Here is a 15,312-nt window from a genome sequence, read left to right as displayed (position 1 = left end):
ATTTATCTGCCCTTCACACTAATGAGGGATAAATACATTACATCAGCTCTCAACGTGCTCACTTAATGTTCTGTATTTATTTATGTTTTATTTTTTTCCATTAAAAAAACAACAAAACTATTTCACCAGATTTCTTCCTGAGGACAGTTTTTGGCCTTAACTAGATCACGCCCTTTCGCACCACATGGTCTGTGATCAACATCAACATTGGCTGCAGAGAAATGACTTGAAAGCTCTGGAGAAGTTGTTCAGGCGAATAAGTAGGGCTGTCCGACCCACTTCAGTATTCCACCCGGGGAGCCGAAGCTTGGAGCGGTGTTGTGGTTTTGTTTGTGTGTATTTATTTGCGTGTGTGTGTGTGTGTGTGTGTTTGTGAACAGGGGACTTGTGGAAAGACTGTTTAAAAAAAACACCCTGTCCGGCTTCTGAACTGTAAGAGCAGCTCTCGTTGTCTGAGCAGCTAGTTGGTTAGCTAACAGAGTGTCTACTGGCTAAAATGAACGTCCATATGAACGGCTTCCACAACGACTCGTTCATTGATGAAGACTGCTTCCTCTTCACTTCTGAATCAGTGGGAGAAGGACACCCCGGTAGGTTTGCCTGTCTGTGAGCTGACTGACCACACTAATTAGCCGGATAGCATCATGTTAGCCTCTCAAACAAGGTCATGTGGCACGTTACTGTTAGCTCGGCGTGTTGCTATCAGCTGGTCACTAAGTAGCCGGAACATCCTCTCTTTACCTTTGTCAGCACACTAAAACACTGGTTCCACACACAGTGTTAAAGTAGCCTGTGTGTCATTTACACCCTACAGAGAAACAAACCGGTTTAAGGTTGGGGAAAATACAGGTTTTAGAGTTAATTTAAAGACTCGCAGCTGCATGCTAACAACACGGCGGCTAGCGGTGAAAGCTAACCTCACGTTAATTAGGACTGTTGGTGCCTGTCAATCATGAGGCTCCACATGGTTTTTATAAATGAATTTAAAACACGTCTGCACATAACACTACCTGGGAATGTAGCTGTCAAGAATCATAAACGCGGCTTGTTTTTAGTATTAAGTTAGTAAACATAGCTATTACAGCACCACTGAACTAGATGTGACATGTGCTCAGCAGCCGCAGGCTTGTTAATGTCTGATCAGTGAGGAAGATGCTCCAATCACTTTAGAAAATCATATACAAATATAAGAGATTGCTTTAATGTTGTATTTATGAAACTGTCTGATGGTTGTCAAAATTCTAATAGTCATTTGAGTATTACATTAAAGTGTACCATATGTCTTTTAAAGTTTATCAGAGAATAATAAGAATCTTTATCGATGTACAATTGAAAAAAGACACTATTTCATATGTGTAGAATATTTTGATCTTTTGCATGTTGACTTAGAAAGAAGCACTCATCTGTAATCTACACTCAGTGGCCAGTTTGTTAGGCACACCTTATTAAAAGTAAATGTAGTCAAATACAACAGCCCTGCATTAAATTTCTTAGAAGGTTACATTGTTTTGCAGCTGTTTGATTCAGCTTTATTGTCATTGTGGAGGCTGTAGTTCACATTGGTAAGTGTAGACCATGTGTTAAAACACCTCCCAGCCTCAAAAATGACCGTAAACACCTCCCCGTTACAGTTGAAGCAAAAACTGATCAGAAGGTAAGGTTAATTGTTGTATTATACTGTATAAGTTGTAGTTAGGTGTGCCTGTTACGCTGCCGTCAGAGCGCTCATCTGTAACACACAACATTTTAATTGTGGATCTGTTCAGCAACTCGAACAACACACTGCATTTTTCAGTCTTACACTGGGGCAGTGGGGGGAGCTCTGTTGAAACAGATAATAGGCTTACCACCACTCCTAAATATAGGTACTGCAGGGGCTGCTGCTCAACTGTGGGTGTAAAGTAGTCACATCCACACACTTAATAGTTGCAGGACAGTAGAAGCACCTACAGAGATCTCTACCAGTGATGTGTTCCTTTATACTGTACAGCAGATGAACACACCTGAACAGCTTCAGTTGCCACACCAGTCCTGGATGGTGTGTAGGGGGATAATTACAGGAAAGAACAGCCTCCATGACTTGAGGGATGAATGACATAACTTCCCACTGTGACACACTGTAAGCTCTTGAACATGGACAAGAAGTTATAAGTTACCACAAACATTCATCAGTAATCCGTAATCATCAGATGTATAGACGTCAATGACATGGCTGTCTGTACAGTTATGGATCCGTGAACAGACAATGTGATTTATATAATGTAAACGTGTCTGGACGTGGGTTCAGATCAAAGCAAAGGTGCAAGAAAGTGTGTGGTTCTGTGTTTTAGGCAAACTGACAAAGGTGCAAGAAAGAGTGTCAGTCTCCAACGATAGATCTTAACAGAACTCATGTCTCATGTTAAACCTTAGCTAAACAATCACCAGTGACTTAATTGTAAATTATCACTCCTAGAAGTCATTAATTATCATTTTTTTTTTAAAATTTTTCTGGGGATGTTTGGACACCTTTAACACCACATCACCTTCTTTGTGACAGCTGTTTTTTTCCTGTTCTTTGTTTTCTTGTACATTTCGACTGATGCATTTAGACTACGTTAAGTCAGTTCTGTTAAATAGCTGCATGATGAAACAAGTGCAAGTTCAGAATCACAGTAGAAATAGTGGTTTCAGTGCTAAAAATTGTATTGAATAGTGTTCATGAGCATGTTCTGTGCATATGAATTGCATAACTATGCCATTACTGCTGGAGTGTAATGATCCAACATCAACATGTTGTTCATCTAGAGAACATCCAGTTAAATGTTCAGGTTTTATCTTAACAAACCAATTCTTAATGTCTGAAAAATTCTCACATGTTACTCCACAGATAAGATTTGTGACCAGATCAGTGATGCTGTGTTGGATGCACACCTCAGACAAGACCCAGATGCCAAAGTAGCATGTGGTAAGTCTTTGGACAGCAAAAATATTCATTGCTCAAATGTGCCTATGCAAGACAAGACATGTAGCAAAATGGAGGTGAGAACTCTGTTCTCTTTCACCTCCTTGGTCTTGATGTAATTGTATTTTGCCCTCCTCTCATTCCTCACACTGCATGTCACTGTGTCCTCAGAGACTGTTGCTAAGACGGGGATGATCCTGCTGGCCGGGGAGATCACCTCCAGGGCCCATGTTGACTACCAGAAGATTGTCAGAGAGGCAATCAAGCACATTGGCTATGACGACTCCTCTAAAGGTACAGGGATGAAAGTTGGTGGCTGTGAGTTAAGTTCGGGTTGAGATTCATGCAGTTACAGCCTTTTTTTTTTTTTTTTTTTTTTTTTAACATACTAATTGAACTGTGAAGACTGAAAAAAGGTAAATTTAGAAGAGTGTTGGGTGTGAGTAATGACCCAAAACCAGTTAGGCTTTAGGAGGCATGAAAGCTATGTACCTTTCCCCAGGTGATGTCCTGCCCCTCAGGCTGAACCAGAGGGATTCTTGCAAAACTGCAGTCAAGTGGACATTTCTCTAATTGCGAATGAGACAAATCCAGACAGACCTGTTCCGTACTGTTTCTGTATACTTTGTAAATATATGCTGTATTTCAAGGTGGCTCAGTGGTGAGTACTGAGGCTCAGTTATTTTGTTCTACAGGCTTCGACTATAAGACCTGCAATGTACTGGTGGCTCTGGAGCAGCAGTCCCCTGACATTGCTCAGGGTGTTCACCTGGATCGAAAGGAAGAAGACGTGGGAGCCGGCGACCAGGTCGGAGGGTTCTCATGTTTCTGTTTGTGTTTGGTCCACAGCTGGATAAGTGGAGCCACAAATGTGGTGGTAATAGAGAATTGTAATGTTATTTTGGCCTCTATTCATGTTGTGATTTGTGACTGTACCTGACAGGGTCTGATGTTTGGATATGCCACTGATGAGACTGAGGAGTGTATGCCCCTCACCATTGTCCTGGCCCACAAGCTCAATGCCAAGATGGCAGAGTTACGCCGAAACGGAACGCTGCCATGGCTCCGACCTGATTCCAAAACTCAGGCAAGGAATTGGCACCTCTGCTTCCACACAGTCCATCTGCAGTGCTTTGAAAGAACACTAAAAACACTGCATTTCATTATCAGTTGTGTGTTGATGTTTTTTTAATGATAATTGCATAGGCTATAAAATGTAAAACCAGTTGCTAGTTGTCAGAGCCACAGTGATGTCTTCAGGTGGCTTGTTTTGTCCAGAAACCAAAGCTAGTGTGTTAGGTAAATGGTAAACAAGCAGTGCGGTGCACTCTCTTCCAGTCTGTTTACTTTTTAAATATTTATTCACTGTTTGTTTGTTTTCCGCCTCAGGTGACTGTTCAGTACAGGCAGGATCGCGGCGCCATGGTACCATTGCGTGTCCACACCGTCGTGGTGTCTGTGCAGCACGACGAGGCCGTAAGTTTGGACGAGATGCGTCACTGTCTGAAGGAGCAGGTGGTGAAAGCAGTGGTTCCCAGCGGGTACCTTGATGATGACACCATATACCACCTGCAGCCCAGCGGCCGCTTTGTCATCTGGAGGACCACAGGTGAGACAGGAGCTACTAAAATCTGTACCTCTACTTCTGCACTCCTTACAGTCACACCACGATGAATAAAGTTTTAGTGAACATCAAATGTTCATAAACCTCAAAGTCCTGGAGCTAATGTGCCTGTTCCTTCCCAAAGGGTGATGCTGGTCTGACTGGGCGTAAGATCATTGTCGATACTTATGGGGGCTGGGGGGCTCATGGAGGCGGAGCTTTTTCTGGGAAGGACTACACAAAGGTAGACCGCTCGGCTGCCTATGCTGCCCGCTGGGTGGCCAAATCTCTGGTAAAAGCTGGGCTCTGCAAGCGTGTGTTGGTCCAAGTGAGTATTCAGTATAATACAATGTGAAAGCGATACTGCCTGAGGGTGATACTGTCTCAAGCAAACAAATGGTTTTATTGTGTTTGCTTTAGATGTCCTCTGTTCACAGCTAATTTAGTTTAGGGTACATTTGTCACTGAGTCACTAGAGTCAGACTGATACTGGATTTTTGGAGTCAGATATTGATATTTGACAGAATGTTATATTCTCTGGTGTATGTTTTCTGTTTGCAGTAAGCCATTGACCAGGCTGATTATCCATCTCACTCTACTCACCACTGTAGTAAAAGTGTAGGAATGATAAAACTTACACATAACTTTTTCACATTCCTTTTTTCACACAGTTCATGTTAGTGCCTGTTTTTTTCCAAGATCCGGATGCAGAATGAAAAACTGAAAAACATTTTCAGTACTGAAAAACATAGTACATGCTGATTGTTCTCTAATTTTTCAAAATGTCTCTCCTGTCTTAGCTGAAGTCCTTAATGTATACATAATCACTGACAACTGTTTTAGGTATCCTATGCTATTGGAGTTGCCCATCCCCTCTCTGTCTCCATCTTCCACTATGGGACCTCCCAGAAGAGCGAGAGGGAGCTGCTGGACATTGTGAAGAAAAACTTTGACCTCCGTCCAGGAGTTATCGTGAGGTATAGCGTGGTGTCTCAGTCTCAAATTTTTGCTAACAGACACGCAGTTAGAATCACTAGTACACATTTTACACGTCTCAGGTTTTTACAAATTATTTATTTATTTCCATCTCAGGGAACTTGACCTGAAGAAACCCATCTACCAGCGCACAGCAGCTTATGGTCACTTTGGTCGTGACGTCTTTTCATGGGAGGTCCCCAAGAAGCTGAAATACTGAACCCCTCCTCTAATCTCCCAGCGGGCCTTAGGTGTATTACAGATAAATGTGTATGTTTGTCTATCTCCCCTCTTCCTTTTCGTCTTCCTCTTTCTCTTCCTTATTCCCCTTCCTCCTCACAAACACAGCCACATCTCTACAGCCTCTACTACCTGAAAAGATTTCCTTTCCCCACCTGTTGGTGTTGAAGATACCTTGAAGAGAGAACAACAGTATTTCAGTTGCCAAGATATTCAACTAAACAGATATGTTGGAGAAAGTGTGCACACAGATTTGAGCAGTGCTGCCAGCTTTTATTCATCTGGCCACTCACCTCACCTCATTTTGCGTGATTAGCGATCATTAAGTTTCCTGCTACTGACAGGTATTGTTGAAGGTTTATATTAACACTATATTCATAACTTACCTCCAACAGGACCATGCGTGTATTTACCAGTAATTCAAACATTTTTGGTAATCCCCAGCTTCTACAGTCAGAATTCCACTGCAGTTTAATTTCACAAGTAATCCATGATTGGCATCCTCTGTTGCTCTCTCTTTTAATGGCAACACATCCTTTCCCAATTCACCTAACTGTTTTTGAAATCTTCAATGGCACAAATGGGGTCAAACACTTGTCGAGTGATGTAAAATCTGCAAATTTTCTTATTTGTGCTGTCCCTTCAGGCCATGTTTTTCTGACGTTTTACAGAGAAGTCAGAAGCTGCTAATGACCTTGTGGTTATGTTGGGCTGCACCTTTTGTAATTTATTATGTTGGTTTAAATGTCATGTGAATGTTTCAGATGATGTTAAATGTGTCAATGTTTTACTGACCAAGATAAAGGCGAGGCACAGTACTCATCCTTCCTAAGACCGACTCTGGGTGTAGCTACAGAGAAACCCAGGCTTAGTCGCCTTTGGATAGGGGCTGCCTTTATCCCATGGCAACACTGCACTTGAAATCATTTATAAAATGGCGTTTGACTATTGTGGGACCTAATAGTTTGACCAGCAAGGATGGGCAACTGAATAATGTGTGCCACAAGTTACTATGTCTAAAAACTGTTTTCCACTCAGTTGCACATGTTTACGGTCTCGACACCTTCCACATCTGGAGGAAATGTAGAGCAGAGGCTCAGACAGACCAAGACAAAGAGATAAGAGGCAGAGGACAGTCAGCTTAATGAATGTAAGGTATTACTGCTCTCATCCTCCCAGCAGAGTTTGTTTTGTATGAATTACAACAAGGGATCAGATATGTAACTTTACGCTTGTGGATTTTGAATCTTCCGCTGGAGTTGCACAGCACATAAGTTATTGAAGTTACCCAAAATGGAAAAGGCTTCTGTTTTCACTGTTACATGTACAGTAGTACCCAAATGAATGTTAAGATTGCCGCCGAAGTTTCTATTTTAATTTATTTATTTATTTGTTTTTAAAAATGTAGTCATTCTTTGCACTGTGCCCCACAGGTCATGGATGACTTGAATCAGAATTTGTAGATAAGGTTAGGAAAGAAAGATGCCCGGGATCCTGGCCAGATTTGAACCTGAGATGTTGTGAATACACAGTATATGCCTTTGAGTGCGTCTCCAGTTGCCCTTTTCCTTGACTTTACTCCTGGATGTGTATCCACACAATGTAGTTGCAGAGTTAAGGCAAAGCCAGCTGTAAGCCTGAGTGAGATTAGTATTTAAAATCATCATAGTTGGTTTTTGGTCTCACTTGTGTTAACAGTTATTGTCTAAAAATGTCTTTATCCTGTAGCTAGATGGCACTGTGTCCCCATAAATATTTTAAAGATTTTTTTTCTACTCCGAAAACACTGATATCATTTAAGTTTTGCTCCTTTGGCATCACCTTGTGGTTCCTTGAGTGTACTACAGAGAAGCCTCAGGTAGGAGCCACAGGGTGGTGCTGTAAGAGAACTTTAAATCAAATTATTTGTGTGATCATCCGGTAAAATGACTCAAACTTGCGAAGGTTTTTTTTATTATTATATTAACAACATGCATCCCCTAGCTCATCCACAGATGAGGCAAATGCTTGGTTGGTGTTGTACAGAGAAACCAGCCTGTTTACATGGTCTCCTGGGGGTGGCGGGTGTGAGGAGCATGTTTTTCTCGGTTAAATGTTTTTTTTGTTTGTTTTTTTAATTCTTGGAAGTGAGTCTGTCAGTGTGGTTGCTGAATGTGTAAAAGTGCCTTTTCTAATTTTCTGCAATGCCCCTTTCCCCTTCCCTCAAATATCAGACTCCCTTACCTGACCATTGACCTTCACCTCCCCTCCCCCAGTTTCCACCCTGAGGCTGCAAAACTTCCCTCTTTGTTTTTGAGTTTCTCTTTTAGACCCTTCAAATAAACTGCACGCTTGCTTGTGATTATGGGCTGTGCTTTTGGCTATTTATTTATTATGCTGTAGATTATATCCAACTGTAGTTTATGTTATGATTGCTGCAACAATCACTGACAAAATGTTGCAGATGAAAATTAAAATGGTGAAACATGAAGGCAGATGTACTTTAAGTCGTTTTTTTTTTTTTTTTTTAAAGTGTAAAGATGCGCGTATACGTTCATTGACACAAAACCATGAGGGTAGTTCCTGTACTGGCTCTCACTACTGTCGGTAACTGACTTTTTGTTGTGTAAAAACACATTCCCTCCCACTTCACTTTGAAATTTCAAATGCTGAAGTTCAAGTTGAGTTCATTACCGCTGTGGTTGGATTTTAATTATTGTCATGTTTTGGATTGAGACCTGTGAATACAAAGAGCTGATGTAAAATAATACTGACATGCTGGTCTATGACAAACCCATGTAGATAAATCAGAAAATTGTTGAAAAAGAGCAGTCTGTTCTAGTCACATTCAAGATACTCCTGAGATCATCTGTGTTACAAAAAGAAACTTTATTAAGCTGATGAAGTATAGAATAGAGGTTAGTACAAAAAATTTAAGAAAAATCTTGCCAAGTATACAGAATAATAGTGAAAAGGTTTAATTTTTTGATGCTATTAAGTTTCCATATCTTTGCTACATATCCTTACAGCTGAAGTTCAGGTAAACTTTTGGCTGTAATAGTTTGTCAGCCTAGTTCCTGGCTATATTCACTCAATGCAGCCAGTATATACAATGCAAAATCATAAAATGCAGTAATATATCAAATCAGTATTTGAAAGAAGTACTATCAGACAGACTGCCACAGGTGTGGAGCAGTTAGAGAAATATTTGCAGTTTGATGTTGAAAGATCTGGGTCATGCATGGGGGCACCGATGTTGACTCATATTTTAGTCCCACCCTGTAAAGAGCAGTTTGGAGATTACAGAATTATATATTTTCTTTTTTATTATTATTATTTAATTTGTCACAAAACTGTCATTAAATTCCACCTACCTCAACATTTTTAGAGAGTATTGTACTCGAGAGACTTCCAGGCAAATCTCTGACAGTAGAACACAGTCTATGTAGGACAGAGTAGTTGTAGGTAAAACATATGATCACCACTTTCATATGCATTCAGAGGCTAATCAGCATTACAACTTGGCTGTCGTTTACTTACTCCACATCTGAGAGCAGTCTTCATGTCTCTGCACCTGTATGTTGCCAAAGTGCATGGGTCTGAGAGTAAAGAAAAGAGATGTTTCAATACAACTATTTTCAATACTTGATTTGATACTAGACAGAAAATTAATTAAGTTTGGGGAGGATAAACATTTGCTGGCTTCATTTGTGACCAGATTTGTTCTGTTTTTCTTCTTGGTGTCTGAGTGTCTTTCCTGTCATGCTACCTGTCATGGTATGCTACCACTGGGTAGACTGACCTAAAATAGCAGCCTCCTGTCCTTTACACAGGTGTATGAGAGCACAGATGGTCTGAGGCGTGGCGTAGCTCAGGATTGCGTCCAGCACCGACTTGCTGAATTTGCCAATGACAGCCTCGCATTGATCACGGTAGGTAGGGGGCAAAATATGACAGATCTCCTCCAGCAGCTTGATCACAGCAGCCTGTTGAGGAGCAGGATATAAATCAGAGAAAAAAATGAACATGTATCTGGTTCATCCACACAGTCAGGAAGTCTTGTGTCTGTGTGCAGAACAGATTGTTCTGCTGACGTAATCTGTGTGAAAGATGACAAGAGCAGACCTCGTTAAAGCTGATGAAGCCATGAAACTTTCTATATAGAATAGAGGCAGATTTACAGAAGCCTTGAGAGACAAGTGAAAAACAAATGCTCATGATCCATTCTCTAAGTCTAATCTAAATTGTTTTCTCTCCTGTGTTCGACCAGACCAGATGACCAGATTTTCTGTGGTTTATGTTGCTGTGAAACAGGACGGGAAAAAGTCTCATCAGTTGAAAAAAAAGGGCTAATTTCTCTAATTTACTAGAAAATTTAGGAAGACTAACCCAGCAAACCTTTTTTTTTTTTTCACGTCACACCTGGAGTCATAAACACAGGACACAGGGTTGTCAGATTTTTAGGGGTGATAGATTTTCTTACCTCAGGATTTTTGTATCAGTATGTACAAAATCCAAAGAAAAATCCTAGTTATAAATGGAAAAGTGAAGATAATTGTGAATTTCTTTTAACCTTTTGAAGCCGTTAAGCTTGCTCATATCTTTGCAACATTCTTTACAACAAAAATTCAGATAATTCTTTTGTCCACAATAGTTTGTCCGCCTAATTCCTGGTTTTCTTCACTCAATGGAGAGTATATACATTGCAAAATCATAAAATGCAGCAAGATACCAAATCAGTATGTGAAGGAAGTACTATCAAACAGACTGCCACAGGTGTTGAGCTGTTATATTTGCATCCCTAGGGACACTGATGTTGACTCATATTTTAAGTCCTACCCTGAAAAATATTTTTATGGACGGGGGTGAGGTGTGGGCTACGAGAAATCCCCTGTCACTTGATTGTAGTGCCACTCTGTAGAAGAGCAGGATGTAAAATACAGTAACATGAGCAGGCATCTTGTGGTCGGCAGCCATCAGTAGTCTTGTCTGGTTGCATTTAAATGTCTTTGTCTTTGGGACAAAGAGATATTGTGTTTGTTCGTGTACATGTTTGCTCCTCCGCTGCGTGAACGTGACTCACCTCTGTCCTTTCTTTAGGCAGCAAGTCCTCCAAAGTCTTGATGAGAAAAATGCAGAAGGAGCATTGTGTTGTGGGCTGAACCTGACAGACACAAACAGCAGAGGGAGTAAAGCACAAGGATCAAATTTTTCACCAAAATTATTATATTATTCTTTTCAAATATGTTGCACTTTACTGACATTTTTACTTGTCACGGAAGCCTGAAGAGCCTCGTTGAAAAAGTAGCTGAGCATCTTGTCTTGTTTGTCACAGGAGCCACAGAGCCCAATGATTTTGCAGACCTGCGCTGGTTTCTACAGAGAGAGAGAAGTGGTGAGAGAACACCTCTGACACACAGACACTGAACACACTGTTGCTACTTCAGTCCCAACATTATTCTAGCTAAATCAAGGATAAATTCAGGCCGAAACTTACTACAACACCAGTGATGAAGCTCATGGCCACAGGAAGGATCTTCTCCACCTCTTCCTTGCAGAGTTTGGCAGTAGTGGCCGGTCCAGGCAGGTGGTCACACAGACTCTCAATCCCGTCCATGATCTTTTTCTAGAATAAAGTTGTGTCAAAAATAGTGTATTTTAGGGGAGGTGTGACATTATCCCCTCTGCCAACAACAATCAAAGGTCAGGAAACTGAAGCAGTGAAGCTGTTTTGTAAAGAGATTTTCATTCCTAAATTATTGCTTTCACATTCTTTTGTCATTTAATTTGGATCCTTAAACACACCGGACATGCAGAGCTCTAGCTTTCACTTTAATGCCAAAATAATAATAATAATAATAATAATAATAATAATAAAAACTATACATAAGTACTATAAACTGCTATAAATAAAAATGGTAGATGTTGCTCCACTTCTGTGAAATAAAACCATACCTCTGCAAAAGGCCATTTTTGAAATGACATCAAAATGACCTAACAGACTTTTGCTGCCATTTCAGCACAGTGGAGGTGAATGCAGCTTGCGGTGACACTTTTAAAACTGTAGAACTTCATCTGAATACATTGTTTATTGCTCAGTCTGACACTGTTTTATCATTGTGTCATTTTTCAGTGGTTTTGTGAACAACTTTTTTATCCAAACTTGATACAAGATCTTATGTCACACATTTTTTGTTGTTATATCATGTTACATCAATTACATTATGCGTATGTAATTGATAATACTTGTAAATAAAATGTTACTTAATTGGTATTATCACAGAACTGAGGCACTTTTTAAAAACTTTTATTCACAGCTACCCAGTCCCAAGCCACTTGATTCACTAAAAACTGAGGTTAAGGTAAGTGGCAAAATGTCTGCCTTTTATGTTGTGTGACTCAAAATAGTTCATCATAGCGAAAAAGAACGAAAGTAACCAGTTTATGTTTTGTCTCTTTTGACTCAGATGAGACGCCTACTGACCAGATCACAAGCAGAGAAAAGGGGATCTCTGAGGCCAAGTAAGAAACAGAAACTCTCTGTGAAATTTCATTTCAGTTTTCTTCAGGCATAGAAAATAGGAAGTGGCTTTGCCCTAAAAAAGTAAAGGGCAACTCGCCTTTATTGTGGGATTGTATTTCACTGTATAGATGACTGCTTATAAATTATTTGCATCTCTGAATGTGAAGAATGTGCTTCAACAGATAAAAGAACAGGTAGACAATAATTTGAGGAATTTAAAGGGTTTTTTTATGTAATGAAAACTGTTCAACCACAGCTCTTAGCAAGCACTCCAGATAGCAGTGTGTATTTTAATCTTGACTTATGTAAATACTAATATTATCAGTGAGCAAATATCAATCCTCTGGTATGTGTTTAATCAAACATGGAACTCACCTGGAGGTCTGCATTGGAAATCAGGTCGATGAGGAGTTCAAATATTTGGGTGCAGTCCTGGCAGACGTCCCCGTTCTGAGCATAAAGTCAAAGTCACATAAATGAAAATACATTAACACTTTAAATTGATTTAGTCACTTTCAAATACCAGGTTCCTAATTCAACACTAACCAGCCACAACATTAAAATCAGTAACCAGTTTCAATGTTGCAGCTGGATGGTGTAAGTCGCATGCATTAGAGGCATTTGTGAGCTGCACTTCTTGTGGTCAGAAAGCTGTTCAAATGTTCATCTAAAGCTCATTTCATGGGGAAGAAATTCATTTGTGGCTGCATCAGTTCCACTGGATTCAAAACTGAAACGTTATAAAAATGTGAAAGTTGTGTACTTTAATCCCTCTGGGTGTGGAAGTATAGCGAGGGACTTCCTGATTTTGAAGAAATGCAAATCTCAGTTCTCTCTGTAAGAAGCCAGCACATGTCATTTTTGCCTCTAACTACATTGCGTGTAGTTTCAATTATTGCAGGGTTTCTCTTAAAAATTAAGGAAAGGTGCTGAGATATCATAATGCCCAGTAGTATCATCATTGCACCTTAAAAATAGGTGTTAAATGCATCATAGCATACAATTTTAGCGCACAAAATACAAGTGTTTTACTAAACCATATCTAGTAATAATTTTTTAGATCTTTGAATTTCTTTATAATTACATGTATTTTTTTTCTGTAAATTTGTTGCTCAGTAAGTCATGTTTCAGTAAGTTCATATACAGGATATATACAGTATTACACACATTGCATTGTCATCAAAGCTTGAATTCATATTTTATTTATGTTTTGAATGTAAAAGGTATGTCTGTTATGAGAAATGAAGAGTGATCACTTACTACTCTCATGGCGTCTGGAGCACTTTGCAAACTATCTGTATTCAAAGTCAGAGCTGCAGGGATGAACGTTCATCGTTATTATAATTTATCTCATCAGTCAACTCTGTGACTTTACTACAACTGATAAAATTTTGCGCTGTCTTACCATAGCCTTGGAGACCGATGGAGAGAAACAACACAAACTTGAGCGAGGCCATCCTGTTAACTTCAGGCTTTTAGCTGAATGTCGTGTCTCCTCAGATCTGCGCAGGGAACTGCGAGTGCAGTTTGTATTTGACGTAGCCCACCTGCGACCTAATAATCCCCACCAACCAGAATTTGAGAGAAAAAAAAATCCTTGCGCTAGTCTGATAAGAGTTGTTTTCAGCATAGAGGAACAGTTTTTTCTTTGAGTCTCAATATGCTAATATTAGTCAAGTTTCATATTCAGTTCCTCAAAGTAAGGTGTAAAACTAGACATCCTTTATTTGAAAGATATAGTTTGATTCATTCTAACAGTGAATGCTGAAATAAATTTTTCTGTTTTCTATATATGACATTGTACATAGCCAGCTCACCTTCAGGACCCACTGAACTGTATCTCAGATCAATTGATTGTTACTGTTTAAGTGAAAAGAACAGCTCCACGCTTTCTCTCTTTGTTCTCCCTCTCTTTAAAACTCAAAATCACTGTACAACTCTGTGCCCTCACTGAGGCTAATAATTGTTTTCCAGCATCACAGAATGACGTCTAATCTCAGTTTTCATGTGAGAAACAGTAATGGGACAAGTGATGGGAGCATTGTATGCCACTGCTCTCCTGTCCCATAAACAAAGCTTAGGACATGCACACAGGAAACCTCTGTTTGTTTCCTGTATGAAACTGAAAGTCGTGGTTTGTTTTATCCATGACTGTTCCACAACCTTAAATGCATGGTTATTATCGTTACTATGACGACAAAGCTCTAGTACATCTGCCGTTGGTACACTACTGGGTGCTATTCAAAGGTAGGGGCGACCCATATCATCATTTAGGCTGGAAGACAAAAATGTTTAATTGTCAGAGTAAAGAAAGATGCTATAATCACAAAACATTTCTACACACATTTTTAGTGTCAGTCAGTGTGACTGTGACCCTGTGTTGGGAATACACTTCTGCCTTAATAGCTCTGCTATACAGCTCAGATGGTCAACCAGCTGCCACTGCCTTTTTATCTAAACTTCCTTTCTTGTGACGTCTACTCTATTCTTAGTACCTGTTCGGCCTGAGAAACTCTTTTGACATTTCTAGCTGCCTCTCCCAGCTTAAGATGTCTTTGTTCTACATGTATCTCCATTTTTTGTGGAAACCAAACATTATTTTGTCATGAGCAGGTCCTCTGATCTGATGTTATGTCACAGACCTCTGATGAAACACTGACAACAATCCTGTTTGTCTCTTGTCAGTTACAGTGAAATTACAAAGTTGCTCTGATTAGTAATTCATACTGAGAAGTCTGCTTTGTTGTTAAACTTTTCTCACTAAATCCTCTCATATTGACCACTCAACAATGTTTTGGTGTATGGTCACATTTATCATTTTTTTAGCTGCATAAACTAGGTTTACATGATCTATACAGTCAAAGTGAGGATTCATATATAAAGAGGCTTAGTGAGGAAATATTAAAGTAAGTCCAAATTGAAAGAGCCTGTAAAAATGACCATGTCCTTATAACCAGAAAACCACAAGAATAGTTCCTATTCTGGATTTCAGTGTGTTAATGTTACAAACAATAGTCACATAGATTTATGAACTGTACACACACCTTT

The 15,312-nt window shown here is 39.7% G+C and overlaps 2 protein-coding genes across 2 annotated transcripts; one reads left to right on the top strand and one right to left on the bottom strand.

The window, feature by feature from the left end:
- Positions 1-217: 217 nt before the first annotated feature.
- Positions 218-8,232, top strand: mat2aa (methionine adenosyltransferase II, alpha a). The gene is given in 10 exon segments (XM_018671302.2): positions 218-590; positions 2,870-2,947; positions 3,116-3,238; positions 3,640-3,752; positions 3,888-4,031; positions 4,334-4,540; positions 4,542-4,553; positions 4,693-4,875; positions 5,391-5,524; positions 5,640-8,232. Coding segments are annotated over 10 exon segments (1,191 nt in total). The 5' UTR covers positions 218-496; the 3' UTR covers positions 5,743-8,232.
- Positions 8,233-8,611: 379 nt separating this feature from the next.
- LOC108879870 (prosaposin) lies at positions 8,612-13,898 on the bottom strand. Its single transcript, XM_018671303.2, has 10 exons — positions 13,670-13,898; positions 13,525-13,577; positions 12,640-12,714; positions 11,239-11,367; positions 11,004-11,117; positions 10,825-10,905; positions 9,544-9,727; positions 9,282-9,340; positions 9,116-9,182; positions 8,612-9,020 (listed from the first exon to the last, which is right to left on the bottom strand). Exons 1-9 carry the CDS (start codon positions 13,719-13,721, stop codon positions 9,126-9,128), a joined length of 804 nt encoding a protein of 267 aa, XP_018526819.1. The 5' UTR covers positions 13,722-13,898; the 3' UTR covers positions 8,612-9,020; positions 9,116-9,125.
- Between the last annotated feature and the right edge of the window lie 1,414 nt (positions 13,899-15,312).

Source organism: Lates calcarifer, linkage group LG9 (genome assembly GCF_001640805.2).
Source record: "Lates calcarifer isolate ASB-BC8 linkage group LG9, TLL_Latcal_v3, whole genome shotgun sequence".
Taxonomy (NCBI): Eukaryota; Metazoa; Chordata; class Actinopteri; family Centropomidae; genus Lates; species Lates calcarifer.
This window is presented reverse-complemented; position numbering and strand designations above follow the sequence as displayed.

Coding starts and splice junctions, on each gene's coding strand:
- LOC108879870 (XM_018671303.2), bottom strand. CDS start 13,721: ATGGCCTCGCTCAAGTTTGTGTTGTTTCTCTCCATCGGTCTCCAAGGC. Junction 12,715..13,524: donor CTCCAGACGCCATGAGAGTA/GTAAGTGATCAC, acceptor CTTTATGCTCAG/AACGGGGACGTCTGCCAGGA. Junction 9,341..9,543: donor ACAGGAGGCTGCTATTTTAG/GTCAGTCTACCC, acceptor CTTTACTCTCAG/ACCCATGCACTTTGGCAACA.